The 22,061-nt window shown below is 48.1% G+C and overlaps 1 protein-coding gene across 2 annotated transcripts in view; it reads left to right on the forward strand.

The window, feature by feature from the left end:
* The window catches only part of ARMC9 (armadillo repeat containing 9), a 120,040-nt gene extending 98,185 nt beyond the window's left edge, over positions 1 to 21,855 (forward strand). For both annotated transcript variants that reach the window (XM_087725059.1, XM_087725061.1), the window contains 2 exons: positions 16,761 to 16,930; positions 21,068 to 21,855. In XM_087725059.1, the coding sequence (XP_087581185.1) occupies positions 16,761 to 16,930; positions 21,068 to 21,090 (193 nt within the window). In that variant the 3' untranslated portion in view covers positions 21,091 to 21,855. The remainder of the gene's footprint in view (positions 1 to 16,760; positions 16,931 to 21,067) is intronic.
* The last annotated feature ends 206 nt before the right edge of the window (positions 21,856 to 22,061 follow it).

Below are 22,061 nucleotides of genomic sequence, written 5' to 3' on the forward strand. Positions count from 1 at the left end.
CACTTAAAAATGTCTCAGGCAGATGAATTTTGGGCTCCATTGCAGTCGTAAGTTGAGGACTACTTGTAGCTTTTGGGAGGGTCTGTCATAACTTCTCGCTGTTGCTAAGTGGCCGATCATAAGTGAAGGACTGCCTGACGCACCATAGAGGTGTATGCACGGACATTCCTGTTTTCTCCTCGAAGACATGCCTGAAGTGTTTCAGAACAAAATTGAATAGGGGGCCTTGAAGGTCTTACAGTCCAACCCCCTGCTCAAGCAGGAGGCCCCGTACCATTTCAGACACATGGCTATCCAATCTCTTCTTAAAAACTTCCAGTGTTGGAGCACCAACAACTTCTGGAGGCAAGCAGTTCCACTGGTCAATTGTTCTCATTGTCAGGAAATTTCTCATTATTTTTAGGTTTGATCTCCATCTGAGTAGCTTCAACCCCTAGCTCCTTCCTTCCTTCCTTCCTTCCTTCCTTCCTTCCTTCTTTCCTTCCTTCCTTCCATCCTTCCTTCCATCCATCCTTCCTTCCTTCTTTCCTTCCTTCCTTCCTTCCCTCCTTCCATCCTTCCTTCCTTCCATCCTTCCTTTCTTCCTTCCTTCCATCCATCCTTCCTTCCTTCCATCCTTCCTTCTTTCCTTCCTTCATCCTTCCTTCTTTCCTTCCTTCCTTCCTTCCTTCTTTCCTTCCTTCCTTCCATCCTTCCTTCCATCCATCCTTCCTTCCTTCTTTCCTTCCTTCCTTCCTTCCTTCCCTCCTTCCATCCTTCCTTCCATCCTTCCTTTCTTCCTTCCTTCCATCCATCCTTCCTTCCATCCTTCCTTCCTTCCTTCCTTCCTTCCATCCTTCCTTCTTTCCTTCCTTCCTTCCTTCCTTCCATCCTTCCTTCCTTCCTTCCTTCCTTCCATCCTTCCTTCTTTCCTTCCTTCCTTCCTTCCTTCCTTCCTCCCTTCTTTCCTATCATAGAATCCTAGGATCTTGAAGGTCTTCTAGTCCAACACCCACCCACCCCCAAGTAGAACACAATTTATTAAGAGAGCCATGTTGGCACATCTGGGAAAACCCGAATCTGAAAGCTTCCCAATTTTCCCCACCCAGTTGAAAGTTCAAGATCTTGCCCCCACACCCACAAGTCCATCCCGTGGTCCAATCATCCACACCCATCCAGCTCCGGCCAGGTACAGAGGTGCAAAGACAAAGGATGACCTTGGTTTTCTAGAAAGAATGTCGTTATGGCTACATAGCATCTAACTCCGTACAATCCCATTTTCCCATAACAGAAAATACATAGTAGAATAATAGAAAACGTGGCAGGCGAAAGACTAAAAGAAAAGATGGCTGCAGGCTTGACATCAGCCTCCAGTCCCCTAATCCTCTTGGTTGCTCTTCTCTGCACTCTTTCTAGAGTCTCCACATCCTCCTTATCTCGTGGTGGCCAAAACTGGATGCAGGATAGCAATAGCAATAGCAGTAGACTTATATACCGCTTCATAGGCCTTTCAGGCCTCTCTAAGCGGTTTACAGAGAGTCAGCATATTGCCCCCAACAATCTGGGTCCTCATTTTACCCACCTCGGAAGGATGGAAGGCTGAGTCAACCCTGAGCCGGTGAGATTTGAACCGCTGAACTGCTGATCTAGCAGTAGCCTGCAGTGCTGCATTTAACCACTGCGCCACCTTGGCTCAGGATTCCAAGTCTCTCACCAAAGCATTATAAAATGCTACTAAAACTTCACACAGAACGTCACAACAAGCTTGTGGCTCCGCTTTGTACATTGAAGGACAGGTTCCTTCTTCCATGTAACCTGGGTAGATAGATGCAGCTCCTCAACCCTAGCTTGACGTCTTCGGAAGAGCAGAATAACATGGTTGGAAGGGACCGTGGAGGTCTTCTAGTCCAGCCGTCCTTCATACGTTTTAGCCTCCAGTTCCCAAATCCTCTTGGTTGCTCTTCTCTGCACTCTTTCTGAAATTTAATCCCCCTGGAAGAGCCAAGGTGGCGCAGTGGTTAAATGCAGCACTGCAGGCTACTGCTAGATCAGCAGGTCAGCGGTTCAAATCTCACCGGCTCAGGGTTGACTCAGCCTTCCATCCTTCCGAGGTAGGTAAAATGAGGACCCAGATTGTTGGGGGCAATATGCTGACTCTCTGTAAACCGCTTAGAGAGGCCTGAAAGGCCTATGAAGCGGTATATAAGTCTACTGCTATTGCTATTGCTATTGCTATTGCTATTGCTATTGCTGAAGACAATTTAATGCAAGAATGAACTCGGAGCCCTGGGAGACAACTAAGGTTCAATAAAGAGGATATTTTTTCCCCCGGATATTTCCTCTTGTCAAACGGGAGGATCTGACATTTCAACAGCTAATCCATGAATCAGCACAACCGCTTGTTTACAAAATCCTCACTTGTACAACGGGGATTAAATCAGGGAGGAGGTGAAGCCCAGCGCCAGGTTACAGGCCAAGCAAAAGGTTTTATTTTTTGCGCATCGATGAAGCCTTTTTGCTAATATGCAAATTCCCGTCGCCACCAACTTCCTTTTTCCATTTCAGCCAGAAGGGAAACGGCTGCTCGATCGCGTGGCCAACAACGGGAGTGGGGGGATCCAGTCTGGGCCAGGCAAGCGGGACCAGGATTTTTGTCTTCCGAGCTTTCGGACTGGTGCGGGAATCCATCTTCAGGGAACATCTTCTCGATTTAACAACTGCGGTGATTCACTTAACAACGGTAGCAAGGAAATTTGTAAAACAGCGCAAAGCTCACTTAACACATTTCTCGCTTAGCAGAATACATTTTGGGCTCACAACATCTGGTTTGGGATGGCGGGATAGAAGAAACTATTGTTCCAGAAAGTTTTACTGGGAGTTCCTCGACGTACGACCCACAGTTGAGCTCCAAATTTCCATTGCTAAGCAAGACGGTTCTTAAGTGAGTTTTGCCCCGTTTTAAGACCTTTCTCGCCACCGCTTTTAAGTGAATCGGTTGCAGTTGTCAAGTTAGTAACCCGGTCGTTAACTGAATCCGGCTTCCCCACTGACTTAGAGTGACAGAAGGTCGCAAAAGGGGATCCCGTGGCCCCCTCTCTGCCTCCGACACAGAGCCCTCCTCAGAGCCTCCCCTAGACTCCAGGACTGGCCCATCTTCCTCCCCAACCTCCCCACTGTCCGAATCTGCTGCCAACTCCGCTGGCGGGCCACACCACCATTCAAATTTACAATGGCATTTGGAAAAAAAAGTGATTTTACAAGGGGTCCTTGCACTTATGACCATTGCAGCATCCTCGTGGGCAGTCACATGATCAGAATTCAGGTGCTTGCCGACTGGCGTGTATTTACGATTGGCTGCAAAGTCAACAGGGCGAAGCTGGATTCATTTAATGACCAGGTGATTCACTTTAAAACGGCAGTGAATTGTTTATCAATTGTGGCCCCCCCAAAAAAGCCGTAAAATTGGGTGCGATTCATTTAACAGCCCCTGTTGCTTAGCAACAGAAATTTCGCTTCCAACTGTGGTCGTAAGTCAGAGCTACCTGTACCAAGATCCTGCTCGTTCATTGCAAAGAATTAAAACACAGAGCACATTTATAACTTTTTGTCACATAAAAACACATTTGGAAGAGAGTTGTTTTCCGGCTTCCTAACCTCCATCCTGCTAGGATCTGATCTGCTGTTCAGACCGTGGCACGACAAAACCGCGCTCGACTAAACCGTGCCCGATTAAACCGCGTCGCTGACGTCATCAACAGGGCGACAACAGCCAGCGCGGAGAAAGAAGGGCGCTTTAAATAGCGCTTTGAAAGCAAGCCAATTCAACTTAAGGTAAGGGTTAGGTTTAGGGTTAGGTTAAGGGTTAGGTTTAGGTTTAGGGTTAGGTTAAGGATTAGGGTTAGGGTTAGGTTAAGGGTTAGGTTTAGGGTTAGGTTTAGGGTTAGGTTTAGGATTAGGTTTAGGGGGGTTAGGTTTAGGTTTAGGGGTTAATTTTAGGTTTAGCGTTTACAGCATGCTTTTTTCTCCGCGCTGTTGTCGCGCTGTGATGACGTCAGCTACGCGGTTTCGTCGAGCGCCCTTTAATCGAACGCGGTTTTGTGGTGGAACCTGTTCAGACATGCTGTCCATCTAGGTGAGATTTACCAAGCACCGAGTCCCTGGAAGATAATGCTACGTGGAATTATTTAACAGAATAACAGAGTTGGAAGGGGTCTTGGAGATCTTCCAGTCCACCCTCCTTTTCAAGCAGGAGACCCTATGTTCTACGAGACAAATGGCTGTCCGATCTCTTCTTAAAAAACATTCCAGCGATGAAGCCGCTCACACCTTCTGGTGGCATTCTGTTCCAATGGTCAATTGTTAGGATTTTTCTCCTTAGTTCTAGGTTTCTTCTCTCCAGTATTGGTTTTGAGCCGTTGCTTCTTGTCCTGCCTTCTGGTGCTTTGGGAAATAGGCGAGCCCCCTCCTCTTCGTTGGAAGATATTGGAAGACTGCTATCATGTCCCCCCTAGTCCTTCTCTTCCTTAATAGAATTCTTTATTGGCCAAGTGTAATTGGACACACAAGGAATTTGTCTTCGTTGCAGAAGCTCTCAGTGTACATAAAAAAAACCACATTCATCAAGAATCATAAGATGCAACACTTATTGGTAGTCATAGGATACTAAATACGCAATCAGAATCACACCAGGAAACGAAATAAAACAATATACATCATAAAGATACAGGATTTATTTTATTTGTCTTCGTTGCAGAAGCTCTCAGTGTACACTCAAAAAACCAGATTCTTCAAGAATCATAAGATGCAACACTTATTGGTAGTCATAGGATACTAAATACGCAATCAGAATCACACCAGGAAACGAAATAAAACAATATACATCATAAAGATACAGGATTTATTTTATTTGTCTTCGTTGCAGAAGCTCTCAGTGTACACAAAAAAAACCACATTCATCAAGAATCATAAGATGCAACACTTATTGGTAGTCATAGGATACTAAATATGCAATCAGAATCACACCAGGAAACGAAATAATATACATCATAAAGATACAGGATTTATTTTATTTGTATGCCACCCTTTTCCGGGAAGGACTCAGGGCGGCGAACAACTCAAAGGGGGAAAGGGAACATAGAACACAATACAGGTGATTAAAATAACCAAGAGTCACACAGCCATACATGTCGAGAGGGGAGGGGAACTCATCAACCCCAGGCCTGCCGACACAGCCAGGTTTTAACGGCTTTCCGGAAAGCCTGGAGAGAGGTGAGGGTCCGAATCTCTGCGGGGAGTTTGTTCCAAAGGGCTGGGAGCTGCCACAGAGAAGGCCCTCCCCCGGGTGGTAGCCAGATGGCATTGGCTGGTGGACGGAACCCGGAGGAGGCCGGCCCTGTGCGATCTAATGGGTCTTTGGGAGGTAATTGGCAGCAGGCTGTCTCTCAAGTACCCAGGTCCAATACCATGAAGGGCTTTATAAGTTACGACTAGCACTTTGAAGCATATCCGGAGACCGATCGGTAACCAGTGCAGCTCGCGGACGATAGGTGTAACGTGGGTGTATACCGAGGTGCACCCACAATCGCTCGCGCGGCTGCATTCTGGATGAGTTGAAGTCTCCGAATGCTCTTCAAGGGCTGCCCCATGTAGAGCGCATTGCAGTAGTCCAGTCTTGAGGTCACGAGGGCAAGCAACAAGGTTATAGTCTTAAGTAGAAAAGAAGATGTAGGTAATGGGAAGGAAGAGAAGAAGAATAGCAATATAGTCTTCATAAATAGTTTGACAGTGTTGTGGGAATTATTTGTTTAGAAGAGTGATGGCGTTCGGGGGGGGGAAACTGTCCTTGTGTCTAGTTGTTCTGGTGTGCAGTGCTCGATAGCGTCGTGAGGATGTGAGGGGTCTGTAGATATTTTCCTGACCTATTTCATATTTCGATATTTCATGTCTAGACCAGTGTTTCTCAACCTTGGCAACTTGAAGATGTCTGGACTTTCAACTCCCAGAATTCCCCAGCCAGCGAATGCTGGCTGGGGAATTCTGGGAGTTGAAAGTCCAGACATCTTCAAGTTGCCAAGGTTGAGAAACACTGGTCTAGATAAATTAAACATACCCAATTCCTACAACCATTCTTCCTAGGCTTTAGCCTCCAGCCCCCCAAAATCAGCGGTCCCCCAAACCTTTCAGACCTCAGAGACCACTACATTCATCATTTTAAATCCCACGGACCACTAATACCATCTGCCTGATGGGCGTGGCAAGGTGGTCATGTGACTGGGTGGGCGTGACCAATTCGATGTCATTCCCAGCCCCTCGCCAGCCTCTACTCTCCACTCCTCGCCTGCCCGCCGGGGCTCCTTAGGGCCCCAACAGGGAGCAGTTGCTGGAGCTGAGCATCCACCGGGAGAAAGAGTTGGCAAAACAGATCAGTTCCAATTGGATCAGACCGAGAAGGAGGTTTCAGCAGAAGCACCTCACTGAGGACTAGAAGCATGGGCTTTCCAAGCAAAATGAAGACCTGCGGGAGTGCAAGGCCAGGTGCCGGCGCCTGGAGGCTCAGCGGGCTGAGATGGTCAGCCAGTTCCAGGCCATGATGCCGTCCCACTGGAACGAGGCCCTCCGGCTCTTCGCCACCGGCGGTTCTTCCCTTCAGCCTTCGCCCAAAGCCCCCCACCAGGAGGCCGAAGCAGACCCCAAGTGGGAATTTCTGCCCCCCTCCGACCCCATAAAAGACCCCAAAGGGGAGACTCTCTGCAGCCACACAAGCGTTCATTGCACGTATCCGTCCCAGGGGCCGCAGTTTGAGGACCCCTGATTGAGTGCAATGCAAAAAATGCAAATAATTTTTCTGCGCACCACCACATTTTTCTCGCAAACCAACAATTGGTGACTGCCGTCCTAAATCATCTTTATTGCTCGTCCCCCCCCTTTATAGAGCCTCTACATCTTTGTAATACAGAACAGGGTGACCCAAACCAGGCGTAGTGTTCCAAGTGTGGCCTTTATAAAAAGCTTTATAAACGAACTCCTGTTACGGAAGCGAGAGATAAAAAGTTGATTTAAGAGAAATCCATTCCGTCTCACGGTTCTTTACCACCGGAACATAAATATTTGCCTATTTAAAAGAGTTTGCCTCCTCTCCTCTGTTTGCTGAACAGAAAGAGAATCGAAGGTATGCGGGAAACCTGAGAGCAGACAAAAAGAGTTATATTAGCTCGTCAAGTGACTCACAAACCGCAACGCATCATTCAAACCAACAGCAGGACAAGATGTTCCCCTCGGCACAACAATAGGAAGTAGACACATGCTTTTAATACTACAGAAAGTTCTCAGAAATTACAGATTAACAGAGTTGGCGGGGACCTTGGAGGTCATCTAGTCCAACCCCACCACCACCCAAGCAAAAGACCCCATACCAGTGATGGCGAACCTTTTCAGCACCCAGTGCTCAAACTGGAATGCGTGAGGATGTGTGTCAAAGTGCCGGAAAGCTCCCACAACTTCTGAAGGCAACTTCTGTTCCATGGGTTGATGGTTCTCACTGTCAGGAAATTCCTCCTTATTTCCAGGTTGAATCTCTCCTTGGTCGGTTTCCATCCATTCTTCCTTCTTTGGCCTTCGGGGGCTTTGGAGAATAGCTGGACCCCCTTCCTCCTCTCTGTGGCAGCCCCTCAAATATTGGAAGATGCTCTCCCGTCTCCCCTGGTCCTTCTTTTTTCTTTTTTCATTATTTTTTCCTTCCATCCCTCCCTTCCTCTTTCTTTCTTTCTTTCTTTCTTTCTTTCTTTCTTTCTCTTCCTTGTGCTTTGGAAAACAGCTTGGCCCCCTCTTCTCTGTGGAAGCCCCTCAAATATTGGAAGATGCTCTCCTGTCTCTCCTGGTCCTTCTCTTCCCTAGGCTAGCCATGTCTCTCTTCTTTCTTTTTTCATTTTTTTCTTCCTTCCTTCTGTCCTCCTTTCCTTCCTTCTTTCCATCCATCCCTCCCTTCCACTTTCTTTCGTTCTTTGTTTCGTTCTTCCTTCCTTCCTTTCTTTCTTTCTCTCTCTCTCTCTCTCTTTTCTTTCTTGTGCTTTGGAAAACAGCTTGGCCCCCTCTTCTCTGTGGAAGCCCCTCAAATATTGGAAGATGCTCTCCTGTCTTCCCTGGTCCTTCTCTTCCCTAGGCTAGCCATGTCTCTCTTTTTTCTGTTTTTATTATATTTTCCTTCCTTCCCGCCCTCCCTGCCTTCCACTTTCTTTTTCTTTCTTTCTTTCTTTCTTTCTTTCTTTCTTTCTTTCTTTCTTTCTTTCTTTCTTTCTTTCTCTCTTTCTTGTGCTTTGGAGAATAACTTGATCCCCTCCTCTCTGGGGCAGCCCCTCAAATATTGATGGTATCCTGCCTCCCCTGGTCCTTCTCTTCTCTAAACAAGCCATGTCTCTTTTTTTCTTTTTTCATTATTTTTTCCTTCCTTCCTTCCATCCCTCCCTCCCTTCCACCTTCCACCTTCTTTCTCTCTCTCTCTCTCTCCCTCCCTCCCCCCCTCTCTCTTTCTTGTGCTTTGGAAAATAGCTTCCTCTCTGGGGCAGCCCCTCAAATATTGGGAGATGCTCTCCTATCTCCCCTGGTCCTTCTCTTCACTAGATCAGCCATGTATCTCTTTTTTCTTTTTTATTATTTTTTCCTTCCTTCTGTCCTCCTTCCTTCCTTCCCTCCCTCCCTCCCTCCCTTCCTTCCTTACTTTCTGTTTTCTTTCTTTCTTTCTTTTTCTCTTTCTTGTGCTTTGGGAGACAGCTTGACCCCCTCCTCAGTGACCCGGCTGACCTGAGAGAGCCTTGACTCTCCTCCACTTGCTGGCTGAGAAAAATCTCTCCCCCCCCTTTATGCTACTTTCTTTCTCGTCTGTGTGTTTGGTTGCTGTGGACTTGCATTGGACTATTCATTGCCCCAGGGAGAAGGCGGTTAGCCTGGAACAGCACTGGGAGAGAATGGGAGGCTGTCTTCATCTGCTGCTACTGCATCCCCCTTCCTCTCCCCTCGGCTTGGCCTCCCCTGTTGGTGCATTCTCCCCCCCACTGGGCCGTTGCCATTGCTATTGCAGGGCCTTTTGCTGGGTGGGACTAGACTCCTCTTGGAATGCGGCTTTTGGACCTTTTGGAGTATATCTTCATCTGCTCTTTTATCTACACTTTCATCTGCCACGGCCATTGTTGCCTGATGCCGCCTTGGACCTGCGGCCACAGATAGCGCCACTACTGGCCGAGCGGGGGTACTTACAGTACATAGAAGGCCCTCTCCTTGCCTTAACCATCTTGGACTTTTTTTGGACCTTCCCAGAACTATTCGCACTTTAAACCAATCAATTTTTTTGCGCAATTTATAATTTCTTTCTTTTCTTTCACCTTTTTCTTCCGTCTTTGTATGGGTTATGCTTGAGGTACGCTTGAGATGGATGAATGTCCCACTTTTTTATGATCATATTGTTGTAATTTTGTGTTTTTAACTTCTTACGTGGGGACTGTTTGGGGGAGTGTATGAGTATGCGTGATTCGGAGGACCTGCCGGGAGTTGCGGGGGCCACGGGGGTGGTTGAGGGGACCAGAGACACGGGAGAGGGTCGGGGTATTGCGGTCGTAACAGGGAGGGGCAGATACGGCGGGGACTTTAGGGCAGGCCATTACCGGGGAAGGAGGGTTCGCTACATTACAGAGATCCCTCCTTCCGGCCCTAGGAGTCCCACTCCAAGACCAGATGGCGCAAGTAGTCAGGACCCTGGTCTCAGGCTGTTGTCGCTAAATGCCAGGTCTGTTGTACATAAAGCTCCTCTCGTCCGGGACTTAATTTTAGACGAGAGGGCAGACCTGGCATGTATTACTGAAACCTGGCTGGGCCCAGAGGGAGGAGTCCCCCTTGTAGAGCTGTGCCCAGAAGGATTTCAGGTGCTGCATCAGCCGAGAGCCCAGGGAAGGGGTGGGGGTGTGGCCGCTGTTATCCGAGAGTCGTCAGTTCCTCGTAGGGTCCCTGCTCCGGAGATTGTCGGGTGTGAGTCTTTGCTGTTAAAGTTGGACCTCAAGGGTCAAGTGGGTCTGCTGCTAACGTACCTGCCTCCCAACAGCGTTGCAGCAGCCCTCCCCTCGCTCCTCGAGTCGGTAGCCGAGCTGGCAATTGAGTTCCCTAGGTTGATGGTCCTGGGGGACTTTAATTTGCCGTCGCTCGGTGAAAACTCTGATGGGGCGCAGGAGTTCATGGCTTCCATGACAGCCATGGGCTTGACCCAAGTAATTCGGGGCCCAACCCATTCAGCGGGACACATGCTTGACCTCGTATTTCTCTCGGAGCAGTGGATTTGTGATCTTGGTCTGAGGGGGAGTGACATCATACCCCTGTCGTGGTCAGACCATTGCCTACTGAGGCTCGACTTCCGGAGGCCAAACCCCCACTGTAGGGAGGAGGAACCGACCAGGTGGTTCCGCCCCAGGCGTCTTATGGAGCCAGTAAGGTTCCAGACAGAGCTTGGGGTTATTCCTGACTCTTTCGCCCACAATCCGGTGGAGACTCTGGCTGCTGCGTGGCACTCGGCAGCGTCGGAGGCCCTCGACCGGATTGCGCCACTGCGGCTCCTCCGAGGCGGCGGATCCCGGAGACCCCCTTGGTTCACCGAGGAACTCCGGGAGATGAAGCGCCGGAGGAGATGCCTAGAGCACCGTTGGAGGTCCGATAAGTCCGATTCGAACCGGGCAATGGTAACCACCTGCACCAGGGAATACACCAGGGCACTTAGGGCAGCAAAAAGATCGCACATAGCCACCCTGGTAGCATCCGCTGAGTCTCGCCCAGCCGCCCTGTTTAGGATAACCCGCTCCCTATTGAACAAAAGGGAGGCGGGGGAACCCTTGCAGGGCAGAGCTGAAGAATATGCCCAATTCTTAGCGGACAAAATTGCTCGGTTTCGGTCGGACTTGGACTCCACCCCCGCAGTTCCAGCCGAGGCGCAGGGGGACCAAGTAGAACAGCTCTGGGTTGAGTTTCAAGACGTTACCCCCGGGGATGTGGACAAGGCCATGAGAGCTGTAAGTACTTCCACCTGCGTTCTGGATCCGTGTCCCTCATGGCTGGTTACTAACTGCAGTGAGGTGACACGAGGCTGGATCCAGGCGGTTGTGACCGCCTCCCTTCGGGAGGGGAACTTCCCCGCCGCACTGAAAGCGGCGGTGGTGAGACCCCTCCTGAAGAAACCATCCTTGGATCCAGCTGTTCTTAATAGCTATCGTCCAGTCTCCAACCTTCCCTTCCTGGGGAAGGTTGTTGAGAAGGTGGTGGCCTTCCAGCTCCAACGGTCCTTGGAGGAAGCAAACTACCTAGACCCCTTCCAGTCAGGCTTCAGGCCCGGTTACAGCACAGAAACCGCTTTGGTCGCATTGATGGATGATCTCTGGAGAGCCAGAGATGAAGGACGTTCCTCCATCCTGGTCCTCCTTGACCTCTCAGCGGCTTTCGATACCATCGACCATGGTATCCTTCTGCGACGACTGCGGGAGGTGGGAGTGGGAGGCACCGTGTTACGGTGGTTCTCCTCCTACCTCTCGGACAGGTCGCAGTCGGTGTTAGTGGGGGGGCAGAGATCGTCCCCTAGGCCCCTAAATTATGGGGTGCCTCAGGGTTCGGTCTTATCCCCCCTACTATTCAACATCTACATGAAACCGCTGGGAGAGATCATCCGCAGGCACGGGATTAGATACCATCAATATGCGGACGATACTCAATTGTATCTGTCCGCCCCGTGCCAAATCAATGAAGCGGTTGACGTGATGAGCCGGGGTCTTGAGGCCGTTATGGACTGGATGAGGGTGAACAAGCTTGTGCTCAACCCAGAAAAGACCAAGTGGCTGTTGTGTTTCCCTCCCAAAGATTTGGTTATTATTCCACCACTCAGGCTGGGGGGTCAAATTTTATACCCCTCAGAGAGGGTTCGCAACTTGGGAGTCCTCCTGGATCCACAGCTGTCATTTGACCACCACTTAACGGCTGTGACCAGGGGGGCATTCGCCCAGGTTCGCCTGGTGCGCCAGTTGCGACCCTACCTGAATCGGGAGGCTCTCACAACAGTCACTCGGGCCCTTGTGACCTCTAGGCTGGAATACTGCAATGTGCTCTACATGGGGCTGCCCTTGAGGAGCATCCGGCGACTTCAGCTAGTGCAGAATGCAGCCGCGCGAGTGATTGCGGGTGCACCCCGATTCACCCGCATAACACCTATCCTCCGCGAGCTGCGCTGGCTACCTGTTGATCTCCGGATGCGCTTCAAGGTGCTATTAATCACCCATAAAGCCCTACATGGCAGTGGATCTGGATACTTGAGAGACCGCCTTCTGCCAATTACATCCCTACGACCGATAAGATCTCATAGATTAGGCCTCCTCCGTATTCCATCGGCCAGCCAGTGTCGGCTGGCAACTACAAGGAGGAGGGCCTTCTCAGCAGTAGCCCCGACCCTTTGGAACGAGCTCCCCGTGGAGATTCGTACCCTCTCCACCGTCCAGGCCTTCCGCATAGCCTTGAAGAACTGGCTCGCCCGTCAGGCCTGGGGATAGGATAGTTACCCCGCCCGAATGATGAGTGTTTGTTGCTTGCTATTTTATTACATGTTTTGTCCTAATGTCTGTATTCCCCTTTCCCAGTTTTTGTGTGAGCCGCCCTGAGTCCCCTCAGGGAAAAGGGCGGCCTACAAATTCTAATAAAATTCTAAATTCTAAATTCTAAATTCTAAATTCTCCTCCCTGGGGCAGCCCCTCAAATACTGGTCCTTCTCTTCCCTAGATCAGCCATACGGAGTGCTTGCAACCATTCATCCTGTGTTTGAGCCTCCAGTCCCCTAATCTTCTTCGTTGCTCTTCTTTACAAGCCTTGAAGGACTATAACCGTGATGGCATACGTATGGCACGCGTGTCAGAAGTGGCACGCAGAGCCCTCTCTGTTGGCATGTGCGCCCTCACCACCTGCTCTTCTGATTTCCGGCCACACATGCATGCCAGTCAGCTGGTCTTCTCAAATGTCGGAGCGCCAGAACACAGCCTGAAAATGGTCCAAAACCCGGCCAAAACCAGCCAAAAAAACAGGCCGTTTTTGGAGCCGTTTATATTTTTTGAGCTGTTTTCAGGCCATTTTCGGCCTGAAAAAAACGGCCTGAAAATGGTCCAAAAAACAGCCCAAACCATCCAAAAAACAGACATGCCTGCACCAGCCAGCTGTTTTGGGGTTTCTGGCATTCTGGCACACACACGAACAGACACGAACACAATCTGGTTTGAGCCCTTAGTGCCAGAAAGGTTCTCCATCACTGGACTATAGCAATAGCAATAGCAGTTAGACTTATATACCGCTTCATAGGGCTTTCAGCCCTCTCTAAGCGGTTTACAGAGTCAGCAACTTGCCCCCACAGTCTGGGTCCTCATTTCACCCACCTCGGAAGGATGGAAAGCTGAGTCAACCTTGAGCCGGTGAGATTAGAACCGCCGAACTGCAGATAACAGTCAGCTGAAGTGGCCTGCAGTCCTGCACCCTAACCACTGCGCCACCTCGGCTGCGCCTACCAGTACTATGAGGTACTGGTAGACGTACAAACTATTCGTTTAGTGACAATTCGAAGATACAACGGCACCGAAAAGAGTGGCTTATCGTGACCATTTTCACACTTATGACCGTTGCAGTATCCCCGTGGTCACGTGATCAAAATTCAGGCGTTTGGCAACTGACTCATACTTATGACTGAGATCAGCCTGGCAGCTCTCCAAGCCAGAGAAGGTCGGTGACCGTAAATCCTCCCTTGAAAGACTTTGCTGGAGGTGAATGAGCAGAATTCATGCTCTCAAGAAACCTCGGTCAGAACATTATTATCCAAGGAAGTCGAGGCAGTTGGAGACCCAACAATTGAAAACGGCCGCTTGGAAACTCATTTCCTTTTTTTCTCAGTGAATGCTTGGGGGAAATAAAACAAAACAAACTCGGATTCCATCAACCGGGTTCGTGTTTGGTCAAAGCCTTCTTCCTGGGCCGGAATAATTGGGCGAGATCTTCATCCAAGATACCCCAGGTGGGGATTGTTCATAGAAGGTGAGCAAACTGGCCTTCCAGCTTTATGCCAACATGCTTGTCTGATTAATGTGCTCTCCCACCCTTGCTAACAATGATTCATTGTTTGCTGAATCCCAAAGCGAAGGCGATAATTGGGGGGGGGGGGGACTGAGATGTGCAACCGTGCAGGATATCCCCCTGGAAACCGAAGCCGCTGGCCATTGATTCCTTCCAGGGTGGAAATAGCAATAGCAGTTAGACTTATATACCGCTTCACAGGGCTTTCAGCCCTCTCTAAGCGGTTTACAGAGTCAGCATATTGCCCCCAACAACAATCCGGGTCCTCATTTCACCCACCTCGGAAGGATGGAAGGCTGAGTCAACCCTGAGCCGCTGAGATTTGAACAGCCGAACTGCAGAACCAGCAGTCAGCTGAAGTAGCCTGCAATGCTGCATTTAACCACTGCGCCACCTCGGCTCCACATTAATGGAGTCCACATTAATCCACATTAATTTTTCTCAGCCAGCAAAATTGCTCCTTTTGATGGTTTGTAGCAGAGGGGATCCTCCCAAGCTAGTGAACCCGCATAACACCTATCCTCCGCGAGCTGCGCTGGCTACCTGTTGATCTCCGGATGCGCTTCAAGGTGCTATTAATCACCCATAAAGCCCTACATGGCAGTGGATCTGGATACTTGAGAGACCGCCTTCTGCCAATTACATCCCTACGACCGATAAGATCTCATAGATTAGGCCTCCTCCGTATTCCATCGGCCAGCCAGTGTCGGCTGGCAACTACAAGGAGGAGGGCCTTCTCAGCAGTAGCCCCGACCCTTTGGAACGAGCTCCCCGTGGAGATTCGTACCCTCTCCACCGTCCAGGCCTTCCGCATAGCCTTGAAGAACTGGCTCGCCCGTCAGGCCTGGGGATAGGATAGTTACCCGCCCGAATGATGAGTGTTTGTTGTTTGCTATTTTATTACATGTTTTGTCCTACTGTCTGTATTCCCCTTTCCCAGTTTTTGTGTGAGCCGCCCTGGGTCCCCTCAGGGAAAAGGGCGGCCTACAAATTCTAATAAAATTCTAAAAAAATTCTAAATTCTAAGAGAAGGACTAGGGATGACGGGATAGCCGTCTTCCAATATCTGGGGGGGCTGCCCCAAAGAAGAGTGGGGGTCAGCCTAATAATGGGTGGAAACAGATGAAGGAGAGAAGCAACTAACTAAACCTAACGAGATGTTTCCTGATAATCAGAACAATCAACCAGTGGAACTGCTTGCCTCCAGAAGTTGTGGATGCTCCAACAATTATTTTTTAAGAGGAGACTGCCTGGAATGGTACAAGGTCTCCTGCTTCAGCAGGGGGCTGGACTAGAAGACCTCCAGGGTCCCATCCAACTCTGTTATTCCATTCCATTGATCAAGGAGAGATCCAACCTAGAAATTAGAAGAAACTTTCCAACAGGGAGAACAATGTCTGCTTGGGCAAGGGGCTGGACTAGAAGACCTCCAAGGTCTCTTCCAATCCGTTTTCTATTCTGTTCTATATTCCAATCTATATTTGTCGGGAACAAGCATAGAATCTGCGGAGCCTCGTGTGGACTTGCCGAGGCCTGGAGATTACAGTGCTTTGTCCTGTGGAGTTTCCCCTCTTTGCCTGCCCCACTAAACTCCTTGCTCTGGTTACTGTTTGGCTAAACATAACTTACGGGATTGCTGGCCCTTGTTGCTGTGGGGCTAAACTTGCTTACTGCGCTACTAGCAGCCAGAAGGCAGGTGTGAGAGCATTGCTTCAGAGCTTGTAGTAAAGCTTGTAGAGGAGCAGGAGAGAGAGTGCTCGGGCAAAGAGCAAGGACCACCCCCTCCTGATCTGAGAGCACGGAGAGTGGGGAGAAGGCGAGAACAACGCAGACTGAGACAGCTACAAGGGAGGAGAGTGCCTTGCCCTTCTTCACCAGGCACACCTGGGTACTGAGATGTAAGAAGGTGCCAGTGGGAGGGGCATATGTCTACGTGTGGCTAACCTTGCTCACCGCACTATGCGCAGCCAGAAAAAGTGCTTGCGAGAGCTTTGCTCCAGGACTTGTAGTAAATGTGGGGAAGTTTGGGGGCACAGTTGGAGCAATAAAGGGAAGTTAGACCTGTTCTCTGGCTGTGTTGCTTTCGTGCCACACCTTGGCTCATCACAGAGATCAGCCAGGACCCCTCAGTTCAACCCTGAGCTGTTGTGACTCAGCAGACGTCTTCTGTGAGTCTTTCCGGGATGAAAGATTACCAATGCAGCTGGGGCTCGTTAGTGGTGTATTCTGGTGATAAAAGGACGGATGGTGCCACACCCTGGTTGCAGGAGTCAACGTTCCTTCATTCGTTCAACATTGATTGATCATCGGTCATGGTTTATTTGAGATACACTTGGAGAAGTGATTTGCTTTCTGTAACCCTGATTCAAGGAGACACTTGGAGAAGTGCATTGCTTTGTAAGAGTTTTTGTTTGTTATCTCGTTAGAGACTGTATTTATGTTATTTTTGGGCTCGGGGCCAGTCTGAGCCGAGAACTGATAAAGTGAGTTCCTTTTAAGTTTGTTGCCTGACGTCTGTTAACGAGCGGAGAAGGGGGGGGGGCAGAACACTGAGCTATGACTGCTATTAAAAACCTGGTCAGCTCTCCTTCTCTTCTCCTACCTCACCATAAATGAAAGAGTTTTCATCCCTCCCTTTTTTCCTCTGTTTTTCCTTGCAGCGCATCCCATCCGGGCTTTGCCCGCAAACCCAAGCTGCCCTGTGCCCCGGATTTCCAGAACCTCCGGCCCGCCAGAGGGAAGCTCCCATCCATCGCCCCCCACTTCTGCCCGTCTGAACCCCACCCATCCCTTCGCCCCAACTCTTCGGAGTCCACGAGAAACAAGCAAAGTAAGGACAAAAATAATAATAATAATAACTGCGTTTCCCCGAAAATAAGACAGGGTCTCTTAGGTTCTTTTGACCCCCCCGAAATAAGTGCTTGGCCTTACTTATTTATTTTTCTTTTCAAAGTTTTTTTTTGTTTTTCATACAACTTTACACATATTATAGAAAAAAAGGGTAGAATGGATCTTCCTTTTGACGTCCTCTCCTTCATCTAATCCATTTTACATCATAGCTTTGTTTTAACTTTCTGCCAAATTATTTTCTTCCATCATTTTCCATTTTTTATACTCGTTTTTTTTCTTAGTACATAAACGATATCTTCAAATGCCCCTTCAAAAATTGCACCTAATTATTTGTTTCATATTTCTCTATTGGTCTATTTTTCTATAAACAATATCTATCCTCTAGTTACATTTTGACATGGAGAGCATTTATACAATACAATAGCAGAGTTGGAAGGGACCCTGGAGGTCTTCTAGTCCAACCCCCTGCTTAGGCAGGAAACCCTACACCACTTCAGACAAATGGCTATCCAACATCTTCTTAAAAACTTCCAGTGTTGGAGCATTCACAACTTCTGGAGGCAACTTCTGTTCCACTGATTCATTGTTCTAACTGTCAGGAAGTTTCTCCTCAGTTCTAAGTTGCTTCTCTCCTTGATTAGTTTCCACCCATTGCTACTTGTCCTACCCTCAGGTGCTTTGGAGAATAGCTTGAGTCCCTCTTCTTTGTGGCAACCCCTGAGATATTGGAAGATGCTATCATGTCTCCCCTGGTCCTTCTTTTCATTCAACTAGACATACCCAGTTCCTGAAACCGTTCTTCATATGTTTTAGCCTCTAGTCCCCTAATCCTCTTTGTTGCTCTTCTCTGCACTCTTTCTAGAGTCTCCACATCTTTTCTACATGGTGGCAACCAAAACTAGATGCAAATATTCCAAGTGTGGCCTTATCAAGGCCTTATAAAGTGGTATTAACCCTTCACCTGATCTTGATTCTCTCCCTCTGTTGATGCAGCCTAGAACTGTGTTGGCATTTTTGGCAGCTGCTGCACACGGCTGGCTCCTATTTAAATGCTTGTCCACTAGGACTCCAAGATCCTTTTCAGAGTTACTCCTATTGAGCAAAGTACCACCTATACCACCTATTTCTTTCAATTTTGTCTACAATTAACAATGTACTATACTTTCTTTATTTCTTAATTAGTTGCATAACAATATCAATCGTGCTACTCTTCCCTTTAATCTACCAATGCAACTTTTCCCCTTTCTTCCTCTTTTATCCATTTTCTTTTGGGTTCTCAAGAATTTCACGTTTAATCATTTTTCTTTTTTTTTCTTCTTTTTCTTCTCCCCCTTTCTTCTAACTTCTTTTTCCTTTTCCCTGTTTTTATGGTTGTCGTATCTTTTCTTCAGAGTATTCATTTTTATTATTCTGGTACCTTTCCTTGTGATTTCTTTTTCTTTGAGGGGGGGGGAATCATTCCCTTTGTTCTGCTTTTTCTTTGTAACTATAAATCCCAGTGAAATCATCTGCCTGCATTTCATTTTCAAATTTTCTTTCTTCCACCTTATCTTCTTGCTCCTCTTATTATTTCTGAGGTGCAGGAGGCGGCGAGCGTGGCAATATTTTCGGAGAGGGCTTATTTTAGCGCATGCACTCCAAAGCCTGATTGGGCTTATTATCCGGGGAGGTCTTATTTCCCTTGAAACAATTAGCAATTAGCAATTTAATGGGTTTATATGCCGCCCAATCCCGGGGGACTCAGGGCGGCTTACAAGTACGAATGAAATAAAATAACATACAGGGGGAGAACACAAAACAATACAAACAGTTTGAAAACACAACATACATCCGGTTTAATTGGGGATTGACCTGATTTGAGTCAGCAACCCCAGGCCTGCCGGAACAGCCAGGTTTTTGGTGGCTTTTAGGAAGGCCCCAAGGGTGGGAAGGGTCCGGATCTCTGCTGGTAACTCGTTCCACAGAGCCGGAGCAGCTACAGAAAAGGCTCTCCCCCGAGTGGTCGCCAGCCGGCATTGTCCAGCCAACGGCACCCGGAGGAGGCCTAACCTGTGAGTTCTTATCGGACGTTGGGAGGTGTGTAGCAGGAGACGGTCTCTCAGATATCCAGGTCCAGTGCCATGTAGGGTAACAGGGTAATAATTTTGGGGTTTTTTTGCCACGTCGTCCGCGCTCCTTTAAAATGTTCCAATTTTCTTTCTTCACGAACCTCCGACAAATTGGTGTCCTCCAGATGTGCTGGCCTCCTGCCTGGCAAGCGTCTCTGCTATTCGTTTAGTCTTTTTGACCGATCCTAATAATTCATCTGCATGAATATTGCTTAGCCATAGACGCTGGCAATTCAGATTTCTTCTTTTTACATTTTATTGAATATAAATATAATCTTTATTCACATGCTGAATTTGGGGATGCTAATTAATATTGAGCTAAGGATTTCTTTAGAGACAATTAACAATTTTTATATTTTTTTAAAAAATGATCCATGTTATATTCTTCGCAAACACATGCATCAGAAAGAGATTATCAGATTTGGTTTTTATTATGTAGAGAGGGGGAGGGGAAGTAGGCTAGAGGGGGATGATGGAGGGAAGATAGAAAGTTGGAGGGGGTGGAAGAAAGAGGTGTATGGAGAGTGGAAGAGGTATATTGGGTTTCTATTTTTTGGGGTATTGCTGACGAGGAATTGCTGCGATTATTGTTTAATGTTGTATGGCGTTGGCTATGCACAGTATATATGTGAGTGTATGAAAATGGAAAAATGGAAAATAAAAACATTATCCAATTAAAAAAAAAAGATTTGGTTTTTATTATGTAGAAAAATGAAACATGTAGGTTAGTGAGTCTTAACTTTTATTTTTTAGCAGATTTATAAATCATCATATGTAAACCCCTCAATCAGAAACATGAATCCAGTGGGTGCTTTGGCTCATGAAAATCATTCATAGGCCCCCATGTTTCAAATTAAAAATTCCTAGCAGAGCATGGTGTGCTCATTCAAATGTTTACAAGATGTTCTGCAAAAATCTTGTAGGACTTAGTAATGTCCTGAGATTTGGGCGGTTAAAATAATCCCAGCAATTCAGATTATTAATTAGCCAAGGATTTAAGAATGAGAAGAGGTGACACTGTGAAACGCCTCCTTTTTCTGAGTAGGGTCAACTGTTTGCAACACGAGTTGCAAAGAAAACTACCAAGCTCAGAGAGCACCAAGGACCTCACAATACTCTTTTTTTCCTCCTCCTCTTCCTCCTGCTCTTCTTCCTCCTCTCCTCCTCCTCCAAACTCCGACTACCTTCTAGCACTGATGACGTTACCTAGTTGGGTAATGAAATGTCTGCAAATAACAAAGAGAACACCAAGAACCCCACAGTCCTCCTTTTTCTTCCTCCCTCCTTCCTCCTCCTTCTCCTTTCTCCCAACACCCACTCCCTTCTAGCACTGATGACGTTACCTAGTTGGGTAATGAAATGTCTGCAAATAACAAAGAGAGCACCAAGAACCCCACAGTCCTCCTTTTTCTTCCTCCTTCCTCCTCCTCCTCCTTTCTCCCAACGCCCACTCCCTTCTAGCACTGATGATGTTACCTAGTCAGGTAATGAAACGTCTGCAAGAAAGCAACCAACAGGAAGCTGGCCGGGGAATTCTGGGAGTTGAAGTCCACCCATCTTCAAGATGCCCAAGTTGAGAAATGCTGCTCTGCCAGTTTCCGATTTCCACTTTATAGCAGTAGCAATAGCAGTTAGACTTATATACCGCTTCATAGGGCTTTCAGCCCTCTCTAAGCGGTTTACAGAGTCAGCATATCGCCCCCAACAACAATCCGGGTCCTCATTTTACCCACCTCGGAAGGATGGAAGGCTGAGTCAACCTTGAGCCTGGTGGGATTTGAACAGCCGAACTGCAGAACTGCAGTCAGCTGAAGTAGCCTGCAGTGCTGCATTTAACCACCTGCGCAGTGGTTAAATGCAGCACTGCAGGCTACTTCAGCTGACTGCAGTTCTGCAGTTCGGCTGTTCAAATCTCACCGGCTCAGGGTTGACTCAGCCTTGGCTCTTGGCTCTTAACTTTAACTGAGGCCAGCCCCCTCCCCTCTTCTTTCTCTCCCTCTCTCCTGCAGGCAGCCACTCTTCGAGGAGGTGAGGACAGAGCCCCTTCCTCAGGAGCCCCCAGCCCGAAGACAGCCACAATCACTGTGCTGTAATTGAAGCCCTGGCATCTTCCTGGCACCCCACTAGACGAAGCAGGAGATTAGCCTGAATGCCGACACTCTACACCCCCGTGGCTCAGAGACTATCTGATAGGACGTGGGGGTTTTTTTTCCGGACTTGGTCGAAAGACGGGATCCGTTTCTGGAATGGGAGAAGTCTGAAATACACCCAGCTTTTGTGACCTGAAAAGGAAACGACAAAAATGGCATCTGTCCTCACGGGAAACGCCGAAGAATGCCCAGCTGAGCTTCACAACCTTCTCGGTGGAACGGAATGGGGGTATCTTTAAGCCATGATTGGCCACGATTCAAAGTTTAGCAGAACCTTCTTGGGAATCCCAATTGGTGAGACAAGAATGAAGTCGGTGTTCGTTCAGGGAATGGGAAGAGCTGGAAGAGATATCTAGAATGTTCCATGCAGGCGTGGCTCTGCTTTTGATCTCCCACCGGTCTTTCTTGAAACGTAGAGGACCACAGAAATGGCCTTGAAGGTACCGTACAGGTAGTCCTCGAGTTACGGCCACAGTTGAACTCCAAATGTAGGTGGCAAAGTGAAATATTTGTTATTTTGCCCCGTTTTACGACCGTTGTTAAGTGAATCGTTGCATTTGTTAAGTTAGTAACGTGAATCTGGATTCCCTTGACACGTGGCCCCAAGACACTGCAACCCGTCATAAATATGAACCAATTGCCAAGCATCTGAATTTTGTAAATATGTTTTATTTTCATTTTCATTTCATACAGTCACATATATACTGTGCATAACCGGGGCCATATAACATTGAGCAATAAACACAGCCCTCCCTCTTGTCAACAATACCCCCAAAATACAAACCCAATATACCACTTCGACCCTCCATACACCCTTTCTTTCACCCCCCCTCCAACTTTCCTTTCTCCTACT

Source organism: Thamnophis sirtalis, unplaced genomic scaffold (genome assembly GCF_051295495.1).
Source record: "Thamnophis sirtalis isolate CommonGarterSnake01/CBP01778 unplaced genomic scaffold, rThaSir2_p1.2 scaffold_11, whole genome shotgun sequence".
In the NCBI taxonomy this organism is placed as follows: Eukaryota; Metazoa; Chordata; class Lepidosauria; order Squamata; family Natricidae; genus Thamnophis; species Thamnophis sirtalis.